At 40.3% G+C, this 21,596-nt stretch overlaps 2 protein-coding genes across 3 annotated transcripts in view; one reads left to right on the forward strand and one right to left on the reverse strand.

Annotated features, from left to right (window-relative positions):
- The window catches only part of kmo (kynurenine 3-monooxygenase), a 28,882-nt gene extending 11,671 nt beyond the window's left edge, over positions 1–17,211 (forward strand). For both annotated transcript variants that reach the window (XM_085183473.1, XM_085183472.1), the window contains exons 8-16: positions 822–987; positions 1,087–1,158; positions 3,923–4,044; positions 4,541–4,688; positions 4,762–4,819; positions 4,912–4,994; positions 7,090–7,191; positions 7,289–7,348; positions 8,793–17,211. In XM_085183473.1, the coding sequence (XP_085039599.1) occupies positions 822–987; positions 1,087–1,158; positions 3,923–4,044; positions 4,541–4,688; positions 4,762–4,819; positions 4,912–4,994; positions 7,090–7,191; positions 7,289–7,348; positions 8,793–8,939 (958 nt within the window). In that variant the 3' untranslated portion in view covers positions 8,940–17,211. The remainder of the gene's footprint in view (positions 1–821; positions 988–1,086; positions 1,159–3,922; positions 4,045–4,540; positions 4,689–4,761; positions 4,820–4,911; positions 4,995–7,089; positions 7,192–7,288; positions 7,349–8,792) is intronic.
- Positions 9,376–19,573, reverse strand: opn3 (opsin 3). Its single transcript, XM_085183478.1, has 4 exons — positions 19,107–19,573; positions 16,891–17,210; positions 11,783–12,034; positions 9,376–11,255 (listed from the first exon to the last, which is right to left on the reverse strand). The coding sequence occupies exons 1-4, from the start codon at positions 19,423–19,425 to the stop codon at positions 10,980–10,982; spliced, it is 1,167 nt and encodes a 388-aa protein (XP_085039604.1). The 5' UTR covers positions 19,426–19,573; the 3' UTR covers positions 9,376–10,979.
- Positions 19,574–21,596: the final 2,023 nt, after the last annotated feature.

A 21,596-nucleotide genomic window follows, 5' to 3' on the forward strand; every position in this document is an offset into this window, starting at 1 on the left:
TACACCATGATGCCTCTGCCTTTCTAAATGGAGGGACAGTAACTGCGTGTAAAACCTGTAGATAGTCAGATTAACAGTATTTCGTCTCTGTCTGCCATTCTGCAATTCATCTCATGTAAACAATAACGTGCACACAGCGTGAGGTGAAAAAAGGCACATACCTTTGACATTGTGTGATGAACTCTGTATTCCTCGTCCACACGTAAACGCAAAAAAGGAGTTTTAAAAAATCTCTGTTCTCGGTGATTCGAAACGCCGTTTACGTGTGGACGAAACAGCTGAGTTTTCAAAAATACCCGTGTAGGTGTGGACGTAGCGTAAAAGACTTAGTAGTTTATTTTCTTACTACCTGTAATTTATTGCAGATTACTTGTATTTCCTTAATTGTTTACTAAATGTTTGAGGTGTGAAATAAACCGCAATGGAGCAAAATATGGGCGTGTGTGGTTGGAGTATGTGTTCGTGCGTGCGCGCGAGGGGGGGCGCGAACATTTTTCTTGTAAAACAAGGGGGGCCCAGCAAAAAAAGTTTGGGAACCACTGCCTTAAGCTAATAGCCTCGAGGCTGAGCAGTTACCTTATTTTCTCAAGTATCAGAAAAGAGAGGCTTTCTATAAAGCCAAGCAGTGACAGCTCTGTACGCGATTGGACACTGCTTCCAGTAAGCCTTTGCTCATTACACGATTCAATTCTTATGGGTATTTTTTGTGTAATTAGGAACTCTGTGGCTTAATCATTAAAGCAGTTAATTCTTAAAAATAACCTCCATGTTACTTAGTTTTTAATGAAGTTAACTTGTCATGTTGCTAATGTGTTTCTCAGGTTGGACGGGTCCAAGGAGCAGGTCAAGGCACACCTGATTGTGGGGTGTGATGGGGCTTTCTCTGCCATACGCAAGCAGTTCCTTCGACGTAGCCGCTTTGACTATAGCCAGACCTACATCCCTCATGGCTACATGGAGCTCACCATGCTACCCATTAATGGAGAGGTCAGCACGCTTCTAGTATTTGGCTCAGCAAAATTCGGCTGCAGTGGTAGTTATCTTTCTGCTCATTTAATTTCTGCTGGCTGCCTTCATTATCCCCAGTTTGCTATGAAGCCTAATTATCTACACATCTGGCCACGAAACACATTTATGATGATCGCCCTGCCCAACTTGGTAAGTGTGAACTGATTTCTAAACTATATCAGTGAATTAAGCAATTCAAGATTTGTTTATTTGTAAAGTTACTGCTGCATATTATGTGGCAAGCTAAAGGAAACAAACACTAGCAAATTTCAGAGCTTGACTGACCTCTGGGATGTCCTCATGGAGTTAATTAGCCTCACTTCATAACCATGAAGTGAGGCTTACTCATCAGAAGTATCTTGGCACCCTGAGGTTCACCCTACTTTTCACACAGCAGTGTTGCACTCCTTCCCACCTGTGCCTCTGCATCTTTTTCTCTGACTCACACACTCTCTGTCTTTCCTTTATCTGGTTAATCCCATAAAGATTTGTCTGCGTGGCTGAATCAGCACAACTCTTTTCCTCACCTAAAGGAGACTAGGTTAAGGCAACGGACTTTTGAGTTCCTTCACACTGTCACTCACTCCCCATTTCCCAGAAACACATTTCACATGGCTGTGAAAAAAATTGTCTTCCCTGCTGTGGATACCATGGTAACAGTGCTAAAATGTCCACGGGGAGGACTTTGTGATGTTGATAGATGACACCTTCTCAGAAGGACAGATAATGGCACATACACAACCTCAGTGAACTTCCATCCAGTGGTGTCTGGCATTACGTTGACATTGAGGATGGAAAATTCTAAACTATGATCAGCAGGGAAGATTTCTCAAACATATAAATTCATCCTTCCATTCTCTTCTACTTATCCTTTTTCAGGGTCGCGTGGGGGTGGGGGGTGGTTGGAGCTTATCCCAGCTGTCTTAGGGCGAGCGGCGGGATACAGCACTGTGGCACGGTGGTTAGCAGTGTTGCCTCACAGCAATAAGGTCCTGAGTTTATTTCCACCATCAGGCTGGGCTCTTTCTGTATGGAGTTGCATGTTCACCCCATGTTTGCGTGGATTCTCGTCGGGTATTCCGGCTTCCTCTCACTGTCCAAAGACATGCAGTTAGTTAGTGGGGATAGGTTAATTGGAAACTCTAAATTGCCCATAGATATGAATGTGAATCAAACATATAAAATCAAGTAAAAAATCTATTTAAACTTTAAATGCTGCTTCCTGCTGCCTTATATGCACCAGGATGCTAATTTTTTGGTAACGCTTTGGGTACTCAAGCGTTGGAATGGCCGTGCATCTCTGGAAACCCACTGAAGCATTTAGACAAAGTTGCTGACACTTGCAATCTGGACATTGATGTGATTCACTTTATGCAAGTGTTTAGTGTGTGAGGTACCCGTTTAACTGCCTGATGTTTTAATATGTCATCTGCCTAATTCATTTTTTTTCATTAAACATTTGTGATGAATTTAAGATGAATGTTTTTAAGGCTTTTAATAGTCAAACTGTGTTGATTATATTGCCATTTGTGTACTGTGTGGTATGCAATGTGTGAGTGATTTTGTTTACTTCAACCAGAACGATAATGATGAAGGAGGAATGAACACAGTGGCCTTCAGTTTTTCTTGATCTTACTTTTACTTGAACTTGCTTCCAAAAAGGAACAGGAACTTTATTGAGACCCACTAAATATGTACATGTACATCACATGTAAATCACAATGGCTGTTACCTTTCCCCATTACACAGTTTCTGCATTAACTCAAGATTTTCTTTCTTTTTTGTACATGCCAGGAAAGTTGGCATTCCGTCCATCCATTCATCCTCTTCTGCTTATCCTTATCAGGGTCACAGAGGGGTCAACAGCAACAACACTTTTACCTTTTGGTTTAGAAAAGTCTTCAAAAATAGCTCAACTTTTATTGAAGCCTAAATGAAATTATCATTAGTAAAATGCTAACATTAGAAAACTATATCACAGTTGCATGACTTAATCGTCACCACCAAACTGGTGACACCAAATGGTAGCAGAATTTATCCTTGTTTGTAGGTTCATTGGCCAATCACTTTAAGTAGAATATCCCTGAAACTACTATTCAGTGGCAATCCATGAAAGAGTTCTGGGAATGGAAAAAAGAAAGAACAATCCTTATGGACTAATGGTATTTCTTTATAGAAACATCTCTTCCTATGTCCCAGAGGACAACACAGATTAAAACACAAACATGTTAACTAATGCTTTACGACCAAATATCAGTAAAACTAATAACATTCGTCCTTAACTGTACTGTTACATAAGGAGACACATTATGCTAATGCTTAAAACTTTAACATCTTTTGATAATTAAATGTTAATCATTATTATTGCTATCAATATACGATAATTATCTATGTTTATTTAGCTGGTCTATTTTCCAGATTTAGATGATTAAAGCCATATTATTAAAAAGTTCAATGCATAGCTGGCAGTGTAAAACCTGCAGTTAAACTCACATTAACAGCAGCATTAGCATAAATAATAAATACAGAAGATAATTGGATATTATTCTGAAACTGACCATTCTGCAAAATAAGTGCTTTGGGTACTTTGTTTTTATGGTAATCTCCTACATTTACCGATGTTGTAATAAAGGTGTACTTATTTTGGCCTGTTAGTATGCAGTTAGTATGCTGTTAGCATAGTTTGAATCTCCTTTTTCCCCCCCAATGTGCCAAAATTAGTGAGACCACACAACAGTCTAATCTTTCATTTGGATGTATAACTTGGCGTGATGCTAACAGTTCAGTGCTCATGTATCTCTGCTGGAACAACGGGCGGTAAAAGGTTAATCATGTGAAGCATCCTGTGGTCAAGAGTGTCACGATGGATTTGGGAGCTAACGTCTCTGTGTACTCTGTTTACTTTCTGATTTAGGACAAGACATTCACCTGTACCCTTTTCATGCCCTTTGAAGATTTTGAGAAGATCACCACAGGAGATGAAGTCATCGAGTTTTTCCAGAAATACTTGCCTGACACCATACCACTAATAGGAGCGTAAGTGACTTTCTCCCTCCCCACCCATTTCCCTGAATCCCCCGTCTCTCATCTCTGCCTTTATCTCTTCATCCGACCTGCCAAAGTGTCTTCAAAAGGTCTTTTATTTCCCGTCATCCCATCAGCTCCAGCCACATCCACAGCTCTGTTCTGTGAAGTGTGAAATTGCAGACTTACAGTTACATGGATTTTGTGAGGTGAGGTTCTAATTTGAGGTGAACCATATGTTGCGGGTGACAGAGGTGGAGGGCTGTGTGAGGTGCAGAAACACTTGAAGCTTTCATTCAGTTACTCATTCAGAGTGTTTAGGCATAAACGGCTAAGTGCCTGCTTTAATTTCTCAGTTTAGCTGCTTAGTTAGACAGACAGAGCATAGCTGTGTTTGTGTCTTGTGATAAATGCTGTTTTGGCAAACACAAAACAGTCTGTTGCAACTGTCAGATTAAATTGTGCAAAATGAGTTTGTAATTCTTGAATTTCAATTTTTGTGTTGCAGGGATACTCTCCGGAGAGATTATTTCCGATTGCCTGCGCAGGCCATGGTGTCTGTCAAATGCAACCCATATCACATTGGTGACGCGTGCGTCCTTATGGGTGATGCAGCCCATGCAGTAGTGCCTTTCTATGGACAAGGAATGAATGCTGTAAGTAGCACTAAATGAGGAGAGGAAAAGGCAGAATTAGACAGAGACTAATTCATCTATTCATGTTTTATAGGGCTTTGAGGACTGCATTGTCTTTGACGAGATAATGGATCAATTCAATGAGGATTTCAGTAAGCACTTTTTAAATGACCAAAGATTAACGAAGAGAGAAAAGCTGAGCATACAGAATAATTTCCATACGGCCCTTTGTGTATCCCGCTAGGTGCTGTTCTGCCTGAGTATACCAGAGTTCGGGTTCCAGACGACCACGCAATTGCTGACTTGGCCATGTACAACTACATTGAAGTAATCCACACACACATATATATATATATATATATATATTTTTTTTTTTTAAATATGAAAGCAGGAAGTTGTGGTCAAACTTTTATACACTATATGATTTACAGTGTATGAATTTGTTGAGCTGTTTTTTGTTTTTGTTTTTTACATAGTGGGATGATTGTACAACATACATCTTTAATGAATTTAAAAAAAGAATTGGGTGCACAAGTTAGATTTTTTATTTTTTAATTTCGATTTTCTCTACTCCACAAATGGTCAAATATATACTTATACTGTCATGTCACACTGTGTGGCAGGCAGGATTGGACCCAAACACAGGACTCGCAAAACACAAAGGGATGAATTAAGGGAGGCAGCTTTATTGTGCTGAAGAAAACTAACATACAGAATACAAGAAACAAAACCTAAAACTGGAAACTAGGAACAAGAACAGGAAAACTAGAAAACTAAGGAACTAGGAGCAGACTCTGAAGAAACCAGGGAAATGATGAGCATGGAGAAACATACACAGCAAATGGGAATGACACGACAACCGGGAGAGGAGAACACAGGACTTAAATACACAAGGGTGTAACGAAGGAATGAGAAACGGCAGGGAAACACAGCTGGGACTAATCTGACAAAATGAGACAGGGAGGAAGCAAAACTGAAAACACTGAGACTGTCAAAGTAAAACAGGAAACAAGAGACCTACACAAAGAAACTGACTTGACACTGTGACATGGAGGCATGACTAACTAGGGAACCAGAAACACAGAGACAAGAGTAACTAACCGTGGAATATGGAAGGCACAGTGACAGAAAACTAAAAATATAGCACAAGGAGAAAATGATAAAGAGAACCAAAAATGCGAAAAACAACAAATCAAATAATATAACTTAATCCAAAAACCCAAAACACTGGGTCACAGGCCCAGTACCGTGACATATGCTCCCACTAATATTTGGTTAAATGTCACATAGATTGGTTGGTTTCTTGCCACAGCACAGCTTCTAAGTACAGTGGGTTGAAGTTTCAGTTTTTGTGAAGAAAAGGCTTAATGTAAGCCTGCTTTATCTGTTCCAAATCCTGTTTTGATGTTTGCTTTTTCCAAACATTCTCCTGTTGTAATATCCACTTGTGTCCAAGTTTCAGCTGTTGAGCTGTTTGAGGTGAAGTTGAAGAATTTCCCTTGTTCTTCATTACTCCATCCATTTTGTGCAATGTACCAGTAGCACTGGCAGCAAAACAGCCCCACTACCACCACTATGCATGAGAGTTGTTACAGTGTTGTTAGGTTTGCACGCCTCGCCTTTATACCTTCAAACATACCACTTGATCATTGATCATTGTCTCATCTGACCATAGAAATTTTCTCCAGAAGGCATTTTGCTTGTCCATTTGGGAACCTGTGAATTGCAGGTGAGCTTGAATGTATCAGTTTTGGGGCAGGGGCTTATTTCTTGGTCAGCAACGTCTCAGACCATAGTGACGTAAAACTCACTTGAAGGGTGGACAGTGACACTGCTGTTCCAACAGTTTCCAGTTTTTGGCAGGCTTGATCCTTGGTGGTTCTTTGGTTGTTCCTAAACATCCTAACCAATTTCCTCTCATCTGAGGGAGACAGAAGTGACCCATGAAACTTCTTAAAGCCATTTTGGTGATTAGAAAAAATGTCTCATTGAAGTACATTTTGATAAGAAGCATGTGCAGTACCACTTTCACTAGAACCATTTATTCAAGTGAATCTAAACTGCTCAATAAAATGTATTTCCGCTGAACTGAAAACTGAAAAACAAAAAGGTGTTGATGGGCATAAGAAAATCTGCTTGGCTTCTAAACCTATAAATATTTTGATTCTTCATCACTTCTGAAGCGGAACAGTTCTCTAACCTTCTGTGCATTTAAAGTCTCGCTCTCAAAAGTAATGGATAAAGCAATTAAAACTGATAGCAGGACTACGTGTTGGCTTAACAATACTCTTGATCTTCCACTGCTGCAATTATATCGAAAGGCAGGAAGAAAGAAAGTTTCTCATATGGCTGAAAGATCTACCTAATGATATCATAAAATGGACAAATGGCTCACAAACACATTTGTTGTATTGTTTCATAGATGCGAGCACACGTCAACTCCAAATGGTTCCTTTTCAGAAAATATGTTGACAACATCCTCTACTTCTTCATGCCAAAGACAATGATTCCACTTTACACAATGGTAAGTTGGATACAGTATCACTAATGAATAGTAACTGTTTCCACATCATTTTGTCTGAAAACTAAATCTGCTATTCTTTCTGTTTTCTTGTCTCTAGGTCACTTTCACTAGGACCAGATACCACGAAGCAGTCAAGCGGTGGCACTGGCAAAACAAAGTAAAATACTTGGAAAAATGTGCACTACACATGAATGCAATTTAATTTTGATGGGACTTTTCGTACCTTTGAACAGCTAAGCACTGTAATTAGCAAAGTGACAGTGTTATCGGAAGCAGCACTAAAGGCGGCTGCGACTCTGAGTTAACAGTTCTCCATTTAACACAGCCGTACACGTTTGTGGTTTCTCTCGCTGGGCTGTAGATAAGGCTGTTAGTCCTTGGCTCTGTGTTGAACTGTCTGATTTGCCTGTGCTGGCGGCTTCTGCTCTAATAGACAGTTGGACAGCCGGGATTTTCACAGCCTCCCTTGTAAATTGATTCAACCCGTAGGGCTGTTTGGGCAAAGGGTGAAATGACCTTCATGGGAGAAAGAAAAGAAATATTATCTCTGAAGCATTACAGTTAACACAATTATGTGGTGTGATACTGAATATGGAATGACAGGTAAAAATATAGGTCAGAGACAGGGTGGCAGTGAAGTGTAAGGATATATTATAAAAGTGTCAGTAACAGCAAGGTCACTGATTGGGTGAAGGGATTGCTTCACTTTAGGTAAGCAACTGAACTACAACAATTACCCAATTTCCTTCAGGGTCAACCTTCAGGATCAATAAAGTTTTATTGTATTTTAATTACATATAAAAAAGATTTTAAAAAGTTGTCAAATTATTTAATTTACTTTAAATTTTTGAAACAAACACGTTGTTTATTAACCCTATGACAATAAATGACCTACAAATCATTCAGTTATAACATAACTCAAGGAACCATTGTTATGTCTCCACCTAACAGGGATCATCTTGACATTAAGTTATGTATGTACATATACAATGGTGCCATATTTAGATGTAATGTCATGTTATCAGTTAGACAGGGAAGACCAGTGGGGAAAAAAGAAGATTGCAATGCTTGGCTGAAATAAATTTATGTTACCGCTTAAATAAAAGCCTCCCAAGAACTGCTAATTTGTCTAACAGGCCAGGTGAGAATGGCTGAAATCTGAGCATTTTGCATATATTGCAACAGTTTTATTTGTACAGTGTTTCAAAAGCTAGATGCTTTCCTCCGGGCAGCTCAGCCACAGAGTTTGCTGGTTGGCACCTCAATAACTCCAGTCTCCGCACATCTCTGCACCTCATCTCTGGTCCTCTGCGTCACTATAAAAAGAGGAGCGTTCATTAATTAAATCCCTTCCACCCTCAGCCTCGCTGGCACTGCCCCTCAAGCCCACTGCACCATCCCTCCACTGCAGCAGAGCCAGAGACCACACTCCTGCCACATATACTGCCATAGATCTCCAGGGAAACAAAGCCTGGGTGTTTTCTTTGCAGTTATGTTTGGGATACTAATGTTTATGAAACTGGAAGCAATTTACCAACCTTTGTGTGATTTGTGAAGCAAATAACTGAATTCAAACTAATTATCTATTAATTTCTTCACAGGTGATAAACCGTGGCCTGCTGCTCAGTGCTGTGGCGGCTCTTCTTGGTGGTTCCTACCTGCTCATTAAAAATCCTCCAGATATCAACAAGCTCATCATCTCTGCTGAGAAAATGTGGGACAGGCTTGTGGCTCTCAGGACGCTCTGAGCACAGGCATCGTCACTGATCTGACAGACAGGTGTACAGACTTAGAGTTAAACACTAGAAAAGAATTTAGAGGCGCCCAAATATTGATTAGATTTTGACTAATCTTGATTTGAATTGAATTATCTAATTCACAGCTATAACTCCAGTAATGGCAAATTACTCCAATAATGGCTGCCCTCACTTCAAGGACTTACAGTGATTGATCAGAATGACACCATTTCATTAGTGTTAAACCGATAATGATCAGCAGCGGTGAGCAGAACACTGCTGTTTTAATTATTAAGCAAGTTTAATTCAAGAACACAGGGTCAGTTTTAGGTGTGTGTAGAAGTTTTTACTGTTTTTACACAAGAATCATTCTTGTCAGCTATTTTTCTCCACTGGGCCCAGTGACATTTACTTCATGCAAAATCTGGGATTTGTTTTTGTTTTTAGAGCTGCATTAAATAATCTGAGCTATTTTACCTGATGTTTTTGCAATGTTTCACTTATACATACATTACTACATGCAAATATATTGAGCCAACCCTTATTTCTTTATATAGGTGCAGGGAAATAGGTGCAGTGATTCATTAAAACATGCTAAAACATAAATGCAAATATAGACGACAGAATTGTGTACAACTCTTTGGATGTTTTGTTCTGTGGTCTGTCAAGATCGCGTCACACTGCTTCAAGAAAGGTGAAAGTTTCCTATTTATTAAGGATATGACTATCAAACGCTGTTCACCTGCAGTATAGGTTTAAATCTGCCAGGCCTCCACTTTTTTAAAGACACTTCACACCACTCTGAGATGTGATAGGTATTTTCTGCCTGTCAGACTGTGTTATCTTTGATTTTATCTGTTTATCTTTTTTGTAGATTTAACTAAAGAAACTTTTACAACAGCCTGCTGGTAACAAAGATACAATTTTACACCTGTACTTCTGACCAACCGGCAATGTAGTATTTCCTCTCTTTGGGCTTGGAGTTTGGCTGGTTTGTCCACTTCAAATGTGCTGCTATGCTCACCAGGCTATAATCTATATAAAACAAGTGAAGATGACTTGTTTTAAGGACTTTTATTTACCCTTCATGAAACTCATTGATCATTTTCACTCTCTGGCAAAAAGCATAAATGTTAAATTTCCAGTTTTGTCACCTGTGGACACAGCTAGGCAAGTTTATTTTTTTCCGGTTTCCAGTCTTTATTATAAGATATGCTTCATAGTGAAAATACAGTAAGAAATCAACCAAGTCCCAGTTTTCCAACTGTCTAAAAAGACAAAGTCCCTCTCACTTGTTCTCACATCCACAGTTAAAAGGGTTTTTATCAGCTAAGGAAAACCATTCATTAAATCTATTCATAGCTGACAGCTCAGGAGGAAATGAAAGGAGCGTGTCACTAAGGTCTTAGTCTCATTTCCTCTTAGTCTTCAAGTAGGGCTACTCCCATCGTCCTAATACATGCAAATCTACCAAGTGTAATTTCACAGTGACTGATCTTGTCTCACTTGATATTTACATTGAAATAAGATGAGCTTAAGAAAACAGGCTAGATAGCTTAAAATAGGGTCTCTTTATTGAATCCATACACAGTAATGTCAGTTTGTGCATTATGGGTTATGGCTAAGAATCTAAGGCTTGTATTCCATTATACACAGTTGGGTACCAACCAAAAAATGAAAATGCTACCACATGTTAAGCCAAACTCAGGTCCTCAACTGCGTTTCATATAACAAAGTCCTACAGCTGTCACATATACTGTATGGCATATCTGACAAATACGTGTGAGAAAAATACCACCACTACTACATTAAGTTACTTATATCACAATAGCCGATGTTAGATGAGGATGTCAAACTTTCATACTACTCAAATTGGTTTATTTGAGAACTTGGGCTTACAGTTGGGTTTATACATGAAGCTGTAACCAGGCTGTAAAAACGTGTGGACACAGAAACAGCCAGGGAGGTCAGACAGGATTATTTTGGCTTGGAGTTGCATGTTAGGTCCTAAGGCATACGGATTGGTGGGGTGAGAAGTCCGGTGTTTTTGGCTCACAGTGGCCTCACTTGGATAACATTGAACTGCGTGGAGTTTCCAGCCTTGGAGGTCACATCCAGGTGCTGGAAGTCATCGCTGGTGATGATGAAGACGATTGAGGAGGAATTGAAGGTCACCCTCTTCTTGGGTCGCGCCTTGGCGCTGCTGCACGCACTGGAAACAACGATCGGTCGGATGGGACGCTCGATCGGAGCCAGGGGGCGCTCTTTGAGGTTGCGCTGCAGCCAAGAGATCCGAGAGCAGAGCAGCTGCAGCAAACAGCGGCGGAACTGAGAAACAGAAGCAAAGGCTGGTATTTAACAACAGCCTCCTTTCTTCACTCATTAGTATGTCAAACACACAAGAGATCAGCCTCTAGCCAGCAAACCAAAACTAGTGGTCCAGACCATTTCACTCTGACATACAAAATAAAATTAATTCTTATGCTCACCATATTAAGGAATGGAAAAATATTTTAAAAATAGTGACATTTTGTGGGAAAATATTCCTGCAATTTGCTACTTAAAGCAGCAGTTACACAACAGGAGACGAAACCGTCCCCTCACATTGAGATGCTATCGATTTGTTGTGTTTGTCCATATTTAATTATGGGTCAGCTGTGGTTACTCCGGGGGAGGGATGACAAACTACACAGCAAGCGGCTATTCAGAACTCTCAAGTGAAATATATCATGTATTCTAGACAGCAGCCTAACCTGGGCTAATTTTCGAGCAGCAACACAAAGAGATTGGTGCTGGAGAGGTAGCCTTGCCCCAAACATTTAAAAAAAAGAAAGAAAAATAATTTGATTACAAACCTTTCTGCTCATAAAGACGTAAATGAGGGGGTTGTACGCCGTGCTCGACTTGGCAAAGAATGATGGGATGATGGCCAGAGTGGGAGAGACCATGCTCTTCCTGCCGAAGGCCTCCATCATGGAGACGACAGCGTAGGGTGTCCAGCAAACCAGGAAGCAGGTTATCATCAGGAGAAACATCACGGCGACTTTCTTCTCATAACGCAAAATCTTGATGATTTGACCCGTTTGGAGGTCTTGGAGAGAGCGCAGCTATAAGAAACAGGACAGAGCAGGATGCTGACATGATGGGATATTTCTTTATCAAGCAAACAAGTCACAGTGACACTTTGTCATAAAGTAAATTTATGTCACAGTCTTTGATTTTGTTTGTTTGCTTAGCCTCATTAGTTTATTCTCCTTATTTAAGACAATTTTATGTTCTTTGGGGGGGATTAATCCTAATTTCTACCTGCTGCACCAAAGTAATTTCTCAACTTTGGGATATATATATCAACCTGTGCTGTATTACTGATCTCCCTATTCTCCCCTGTCTGTCTTGTTCCCTCAGCAGCTCTTCTACTTCGATAGTCACATTTCAGTGGTTTTTATTCAGTTTTTCTTTGTTTTATTTTTTATCATCCTTAGGGCTTTTGTCTGTGTTTCATCTTGGGGCCTGTTCCAGGAAGCAGGCTTAGTCAAAGAGACGGTTATTTAAACTCTGGGTCAGTTACCATGGCAACAGACTTTGTGAACCTAACCCTCTTGCCGGTAGGATTTGTACAACAAACCTCCCCTCCTGCTAACTTCGCAGGAGCTGCTTGTGTACATCCACAAACAAATATTGGTAAGATGTTATTTTGTTATCCAAGAAGTATCTTCAACTGCCTTTAGACAGACACAGAGCACGTGGACAATGTGGATTTCATTCTCGTCTCAGAATCAAACCTTTGCAGTGTCTTTCTTTCTAACACTGTGATTCTGTGCACATTCAATCCAGTTTCCCTGCACTGAAATATTTAGTGTATACTGTTACTGTTTGGGCAGCATTTAAGTAGAAATCAATAAATGTGTAGTCATTTTGAGCTCTTTGCCTGTTAATCATTGTAAAACTTTAGCTTGTGACTTTATAGTTTAACCACTAGCTTTTGTGCGAGCACAGTGTGTGCTCCCCATGTTATGATTGGCCTCTGATTCTAAGACATGACACAATCTCTCTCCTGGCTGCCATCACTAAGATGGTGATTGGACAGCTGCCGAGTCCAGCTCTCGACTCAGATCAATTTAAGCTCTGTGTCAGGACGGCTGTTATTTGGAGTGGCCATCCCGGTTCTGTCTCTTGTGGTAAATTTATTGGTTTAGTAGCCACATGGATGGATGGAAGGATAGTTAAGAAACAGAAAGTTAGTTTTCATTTTCATTGGGAGTTCTCTCTATTTATTTTTATATTTAAACACACCAAAGCTCTACAGCTGTCAGGCTAGTTTACTGGTTACAATAAGATAGATTACATTAATTTCCCGTTTTATCTCTCTTCTCCTCTTGAGAATTGTATCTTAAGATGTTGGTAACATCGTAAAAGTTGTGAAAGCATGATAATGCCTTGGTAACAGGCTGGGTTCATGACACTGCAGATCAAACCTACCCTTCAGCTAACGAGATGTCATGATAAACAATATAGCTATTCTCTAGACTCGCTCAAAAAAAGAACACAGCATCTGAACGTAGACGTGAATACAATATTTATGACTTTACAATTTGTGCTCTTTTCTTATTAATCCACAACCTTTTGCATGCTTAAATTCTATTGTTTCTCCAGGCCTTCACATATCTACAATAAGATTTTCTTGCTGTAGCAAAGCTGGCCAGCTGCTCTCATATCAAACCAGAAATAGTCTGCAGGGTACTGAGTTATTCCTCTTTGAAGATGTTCCCAAAATACTGTGACATGTGACAAAGCCACCCAGGCCTCTGAGGTGCTCCAAGAACGCAGCAGCTCACACTTCCTGCATGATTTGTGCATATTTAAGAAAGGAAACTGATGCAGGAAGGCTTGGAAATCAGTTAGTCCCTTTCTCATTTACATGTTTCATTACAAAATATGCTGTGTCACTTCAGCAGTCATCTCCTGAATGATGACTGCAGAGTCCTTCACAGACAAAGTATTTTTTCGTGAAATTATTAAAATGAACTGAACTCATATCACTTGTCCTTTGCCACAAGAATTTAAGGCAATGCTTCTAAGAAGCACAATAGTGAGTTTTCTGGATGAGTTCCAGCGTACAGGACAGGTCCCAAAGGCACAGAGGAATGTAATGATAAAACAGCCGTTAATGAAAAATGTGTGAAAGGCAGCACTTAACCCTTTAAGGTCAAGGAGTGTTTTTTATTCAAATGAACGCCGCAGAGTCTGCGTTTTCAGTCTCTGGCTAAAGGTATAAAATAATCATGCAAAGAGATAAAAAAAAAAAAGACTTTTGCAACAGTAACTGAGTTTAAGTACTAACAATTTGGGAAGCTATTGACTAGTATGCTTACTTAGCGTCTGGAAGTGACGACTTGTTTGTTGTGGCTTCTTGACTAAGACTTCCTGTTCCATTCGCCAATCACAGTTTGTAAATGCCGACCATTTTTAGGGCATTCGACTAAAGGCCCAGTGAGCTTATACCACGGCAAAGTGTCGATCTACAATCCACTCCACACATTACAATAACCTGTGAAGTGTGATAGACTGTGAGGTGGAGCCACATGACTGATGTTCTGTTTTAAACCAACTAAAAATTTAAATTGTCAGATGTCTTTTAGATTAGATTTCACTCAATGAAACCCCTCAGCTGAAACTAGACAAATATTTAGTGATATTCCAATATTTCAGCCAATACTTACAAAGTAAGTACATAAACAGATTTCCCTAATATTGGTTATGTTTCCAACAGTGCAGTCGCAGAGAGCTGGTAGAAAAACAATGCAATGCCAAGACTCATAACATGGTTTTCCCCTGTCTTTATTACTTTTTTATTTATCAGCTGCTATAGAAGCTGATACTGATTGAATATGTCTGGCGTATCATTTGTTCTATTGGTGTAAAGTCTGCAGAGTTCAGTTCAGCATCTTCTACTACAAAGCTGCGCTGTTGTAATGTCTGCAGTATGTGTTTTGGCATTGTCTTTCTAAAATAAGCAAGGCCTTCTCTGAAAAAGATGTAATCTGGGTGGGTATATGTGTTGCTCTGAAACCTGTAGATTTGGGGTGTGTTTTCAGATCTGCAAGCTCCTAATTCAATATTCCCTAATGTAGCCCCATAACACCAGAGGCAGGCTTTTAAACTAAGCACTGAGGGACGCCCTCCTCTTTATGCTTTTTTTGAAAACAGTTTCCATGTTTTCCAAAAATAATGTCAGATTTTAAGGTTGCTTGACCACGGAACAATTTTCCATTTTGCCTTAGTCTATTTGAAATTAAATTTAGGGCAGAATAAACAGCAGCATTTCTGGATCATGTTCACATATGGTTTCTTCTTTGCATGACAGAGCTTTAATCTGCACTTGAGGATAGCATGGTGAAATGTTCACAGATAATGATTTCTGGAACTTTTCCTGAGCCCATGTAACAATTTACATGACAGAACATTTCAACGTTTTCAAATGAAAACGCATCTTTTTCTCTCTGTTTTGGCCTTTCGTCCACACCGAGACGGTGTTTTCGGTCAAGGAAGACGCAGCATTTTGAAAACGCTCTCCAAAGCAGATACATTTGAAAACGCCGTTTTTACGTCGCAGTGTGGACAACGAACCCGGAGCCTTTTCGAAAACGATGACACATTTTAGTCATGTGACCAATTAAACTAAGATAGCGGAGGGCATTATACAGCAGTTGTTTTGTTTGCTCTCAATTTCGACAGCCCTATTAAAGATTAATATCAGTTTGTACATGCTTCAGATAGCTTTTCTTCAGATTTTTAAATTCTCATTCGCTTTTGCAACTTTGTACTTTTGTGTTACTCGCAGCAACAACTCCACCTCATTGTCAGTCCATTTAAAAAACTTGGCGCTTTTCCTCGACATTTTGCCGCGACGTTTCAAAGAGCCGGAAAGTAAATAAGCGGCAGACAGAAATGAGGCAGGTCGAATCGTCTTGCTTTTCACGCATGTGCAGTACTGGAACATAAGCGTTTTCGTCCATTTCAATCTGGACGCACAACTCTATGAAAACGATAGTTGGACGCGGAGTGTTTTCAGACGAAAATGCCGTTTTCAAATCTGTCCGGGCTAGTGTGGACTTAGCCTAAGATGGTGTTTTTATACCCAGTTATGTTTTTTACCTGTTGCCACTTAACTTAAGTGGTTTCTGCTTAGGTACCTGTTGTTCCTCTAGCTTTTTCTTTTTAGTTCCACTTTTTTCTCTTCTTTTAAACAATTGATTTGTCAATTTGGAGATCAAGTGATGACATTGAAATATCCTTTGCAAGTGGTATAAAACGCTGAAATGTTCTTTCGCTGCATGTGATGAACTGACCTCAAAGTCAGCTGAAGTGGAAGTCCTGCGACACATCAGTGCTAATTCATGTGTAAGCTGAAAGACAGCGACACTTCAAGTGTCACATGAACTGAGGTGTTAGCACTCAAAGCAGCTGGAGTGTGTTTACACACTGGAATTTGTTGTCGGGTATAAGAGCTGGAGTTTTGTTTTTGTATTGTTCTCTGATGTCTCACTTTTATTCTACATGCTTGCACAGTTGAGCTGTCAGTTATAAGACAAGGAAAGAAAACAGCAGTGAAAATTCAAGTTACAGCAAAAAAAAAAAGCTGTTTCAGAAGTATGACCCAAAAATAAAAATGTGTTTTGTGCAAAATCTTAAAACAGCTGAAGTCTACTATTCTGGAAGTGAGAAATAACAACATACAAAACTCTACATCAATAAATCGATAAGCATCTGAAATGGGGGTTAATATTTGAATAGAGATGTATTTTTGTGGAGATGTGTACCATAAGTTTCGACCGTCGTGGTTAATGTTTTGATAGGCTAGCCTTCATTAACAATCCCATGTTGTTCATTCAGTTTATTAATCTTATTGTTTCTAAGAGAAGCAAGCAATAAAAACCCCCAAACAATCCTATTTATTCCTTACCCTTTGCACTGTATACAGGATGTTCCCATAGCAGTAGATCATGACACCAACAGGCACAAAGAAACATGCCAGGAGGAATAAGAGGATGAACGAGGCATCGTTTGGGTCCTTCGAGGTCCAGTCCAGAGAGCAGCCCAGCCTGTGGATCTCTAGAGTGTAGCGGTTCCACCCAAGCAGGGGAGCACCTGTCCAGGCCAGGGAGTAGAGCCAGATGTGGGCGATGGCTCGCCATGCCCAGGGGAAGTCCACCACCTGTGCATGGACCACCCGGATATAGCGCTCATAAGCCAGGGCCGCCAGAGTCATGATGGAAACGATGCCTGGCAGCAAAGGGAGAGAGACAACCACGCTGAGTAATGCAGACCGCGCACTGCAGGATCTGGGTCAGTGGCTACTCACCGTGTCTGGGTTGAGTGTACATCGCACTCAGTGTAAACACAAATCTGAACATCTTGTGTCTGGACATCACATTCAATCATTTTGGTGCAAAACCCTGTGAAGATGCACAGAAAGAGGCTCTTGACTCCTACGCACACACACCTTTAGGACCCGCATCTGCATTACACAGCCTGCTTTTACCACACGTACTGAAGTGGCTTGTGTGCATAGCTGTCGCACTTTTGTTCATCCTGTGCATCATTTTACTTATAAGCATGCAATCTTAAGAGCACCTCTTAAAGCCCTGGTATAGCATCTACGATAACTTTGCTGAAATTAGGTCAATATGCCAGGGAAAATATTTTCAGTCAAACTTCATCATACACACTCCCCTAACCTATATACATGTATAGGCAGTTATGTAAGCTCAGATAGGTTTATTATTCTTTTGTTACATACGAATGAGACAGATACAGCATCAATAGGTGGATGCACAGATTACAAAGGGAGACGTTATATAGTATGCGCTAAGTTTGAGCCACAGCAAACCAGCTGAAGGAAGGACGTGCTTGGACAGAACAGCCAGCGCTTACTGCTGCAGCTCCTGTGGCCCTTTGTGTGTCAGTTACTGAGTCACACTTAAAGTAATGTGCAAAGAAGACATCTTATTTGTGCATAGATTATTGGAGGGCACACGTACTGTCAAGCCAAGGGGGTTATTTTTATATGCCTCAATTGTAACAGTATGCTCAGTGTAAGCAGGTTCTCTGGATTTGCAGTGCTCACACCCAATCAAGCCACGACAACCTGCATGACCTTGAGTTTTTCACATATCAAATATCACAAAGAATCCTTTCCCCCCCTTTTGACGAGGGGGAAAGGGAGGTTATCTAAGGGCCAAAGAGACAGAACGCAGCATCTTCTTTCTTCAATGCCACTTTAGTCATGAAAGACTTCATCTTATATAAACTGTTATATCAACACTATCTTTGTATGCGTTTTGGTTCTGAATTCTCCTGTGACATGTACATTGCAAGCCACAACCACTGCTGCAGTGCTGCACACCGGACACAGGCGGGCAAGTGTGCCCTTTGGAATATGTGGAAAGAAGACAATGTCACTTAAAGGACAGCAGGATGACAGAAGTCCAGCCGGTTCGCTGGGTTTCATTTGCTGAAGCGGGAGAAAAAAAAATAAAAGAAGAAGACTTGGAGGCTATCACTAATGAGCTCATTACTACACATGAGTCCTGCTGAGCTCTAATTCCTATGCTGGTGGGACCCAGACAATGACCCTCAATGTTTATTCACACTTCCCAGCTGAATAGACTTATGCTGGAAATAAATGGACACTTTTGCTAACATAGAAGGGCAGGCGCAGGGAGGTGTCAAAAGATTCCTCACTGTATGGTGCAAGTATAAATACAGGAAGAAAAAATACACAATATAAAGCTCAGCATAGCAGCTAGATATTACTACAGCTCATCATGGGGAGGGACTGCATGGTTTACTCTGTATTTTAATACAAGTGAAGAGAGGAAATTTGCACAAGAACTCGTAGAAAAAGTGTCATTTGAAAAAAATAAAAAAACAACAATTATATTTAGATTTATGTTACTGATAACGTCCTTCATACCTTCGTAGTGCATTCTTTGTTATTAATGAGCTTCTCTCCGCCTTCTGCCTATTTACACTGAGCCGCTATTTCCTTGCATATGGTGCGAGACACACAAAAATGTAACAGGGTTAAATAATTTTATTTGTAAATAAAAAATATCATTAAATGTTAAGAAATGCTAGCATAAACGATTAAATGACTTAATTTTTTTCTCCTCTCACCAAATAAGCTGTTGCTGAAGCCGTCCCAGATGCACGTCGACTGGCTCCAAATCCATCCGCCTTTAACGCACGAAGCGAAGGTAAAGTTTATTCCGATGACAGAAACTAGAAAATCGCTCAAACTTATGTTGACCAGCAACAAATTGGTAGGCGTCCGGAGTCTTTTGAACCTACAGTAGAGTATTATGACAAAGACGTTATTGCAAAAGCCGAATACTCCGATAGTCCCAATAGTAAAAGCCAGAAGTTTGTAGGTGCCAAGTGCGAAAATGTAATGTTCTGTACTTCTCCCGGCTCTGGTTTCGTTAGGGAGATTCATTTCGCGGATGGAAACTTGGTTTCCAGCATTGTGCTGCGCGAGTCTCTGGGCACGAGAGGCTGTGCGCTCGTCGGCGCTCCGACACCGGGTCCTCGCGCGCCGCTAATTCAAAAGCCAACCTGAGACTGCTGTTTGCTGAAACTAGGTCAATATACCAGTGACAAGTCAGACCCAACAGGAACGTCAGGCATCCTTTTATACTTTCAAAGTAAGACTTTTTGTATTCTTAGGTCTATATTTAGGTCTACTGAGATTAGGAGTTTGGCTGTACTTCGAAAAAAATAAAATAAAATAAAAAGTAAAACAAAGACATACATGTTGAAATAAAGGCGTTCTTTCTTTCTTGAATTACCTCATAGCTCAAACAGTTAACAGATAATGCAGCTGACCCTTTAATTTGACTTGTGCTTTCAATCCACCGCTTTTATTTTGAAATGAAAATATCATCTCAATCTCCAGGTCCTGACAGGCAGATGAAACGAACCAATTTAGCAAACATCAGCATTACTTACATGCCTTTATTTTACCCTACTTCTATTTCCGTTTAAGGCCTCCGCATGTTTTAAAATGGAAATTCATTCATGACTTTTAATTGAGGACTGCTGTAATCCAATTAAACCCCCAAATTTCTTGTGATGCACATAGGCTAATTATATCACAATAAGTATAATGCAGACCTTAAAAATTTTCTCTTTGCCCAGCATCTACTAGCATTAATTTCTGAGCTGTGGATGAGGAGGGTTGTTAGGAACACACACCCAGACTTCACAATCCTGTGGCTGGGTCTACGTCAACTAAGGGTGTATTGTGAGATAAAGGTCAAAACACTAATGAGGAACACCTGAAGTCATGTCCCTAACACCTGCTGGTAATTGATTGAACAGTAATCTTATGCCTGACAGATTAGAGAGGATGGGGATGTTCTCCAACTGTTTTTATATTACCAGTGTAAAAAGGGGTAATGATGAGATTTCACATACATGCTTATATTCTGTATTGTGAAACTCTATAGGAAACTTCTCACACTCAGTCTCACGTGCACTCGAAACCAAATGGTGACAGTTCATTAACTGTTCTGATTTTCCTCCTGTGACATTTTGAGGTGGTCTTCCTCCACCTCGTTTTTTTCCACAGAGAAATGTCACCGTGCTGCTGAAGCGCAGGGTTCCCACGGCGACGTTGTTTGTGTCTGACCTCGTTTCTCTGCGCCTACAGGTTGATTTAAAATAGCAGAATTCTCTTTAAGACGTGGGGATGTCGCACAGACTGGAAGTGCTTAAATTGTGCCGTTCACCCACTGACGCACTTGCCGTTCATTCAACACTTAAAGGTTTTTCATTCAAGGCACAGAAGGAGCTTTATGTTCCCCCTCCATACAGCAGGGATTTATGCCACAGCTCGACTCTGTAATAAAATATGTTCTCCTTTCTTGCCAAGGATATTGTAAAGGAGGGTAAGTCGTAAGCCTGTGATTATTACTAACACCCATCTCCCCCTTAAAACACACTATGCAGCACATGCAATTGTGCTGTTATGCTGGGAAACAGTGGTCCATCAATATATTGTTCAGACCAGCAGCACTTGAAATTAAACAATTATCAATAAATAGGTCAACAGCATTCAGATATAGATATGTTGTTAGGTTTTTGTTCTGTGTAGGCATCCTTTTTAGGTTTAATCTTATTGCTTTTACTGCTATCCATAAGTATTTAAATTTAGACAAGTCTTTAATGTTTTTTCTCCTCTTTTTCTATCCGATCAGACCTTCTCTCTTAATTTAGCGAGAGGCCATATGTTTAATTAAATGGAATCCCTCTAAAGGTGATCTATGAGCAAATTTCAGCAATGCACATCTGCTTGAATGTACAAAATCACCCACTGCTTTTCTCCCCGGAGATGCAATTATTGTAACGCTATTCTCACTGTGCTGGGAATTAGCTCCATAATGAACTTTAAAGCACTTCAAACATGACCGAGCTCTATCTCTGGCAGTTCTACCATCACTCAGACATCTATAAGCATCAACACACGCTTCCTGACTCTCTCCAGTCAGGCTGCAGCGGTGAACCCGGCTACCCTCCGGTGTCTTTTAGAGAAACCCGTGTGGGGCTCCAGAGGTGATATTCAGACCCTATGAGCTCGTTCAATCATTACACCTACTTTCATGCATG

This window comes from Neolamprologus multifasciatus, chromosome 13 (genome assembly GCF_963576455.1).
Source record: "Neolamprologus multifasciatus chromosome 13, fNeoMul1.2, whole genome shotgun sequence".
Lineage (NCBI taxonomy): Eukaryota > Metazoa > Chordata > Actinopteri > Cichliformes > Cichlidae > Neolamprologus > Neolamprologus multifasciatus.

Bases quoted from the DNA above. Each gene is read 5' to 3' on its own strand.
- opn3 (XM_085183478.1), bottom strand. From the start codon at position 19,425: ATGAATCTCCCTAACGAAACCAGAGCCGGGAGAAGTACAGAACATTAC. The intron at 12,035-16,890 runs GTAAGGAATAAA...TGTTTCTTATAG, and splicing joins TCCTGTATACAGTGCAAAGG to CTGCGCTCTCTCCAAGACCT. The intron at 11,256-11,782 runs GTTTGTAATCAA...TCTGTTTCTCAG, and splicing joins ACGTCTTTATGAGCAGAAAG to TTCCGCCGCTGTTTGCTGCA.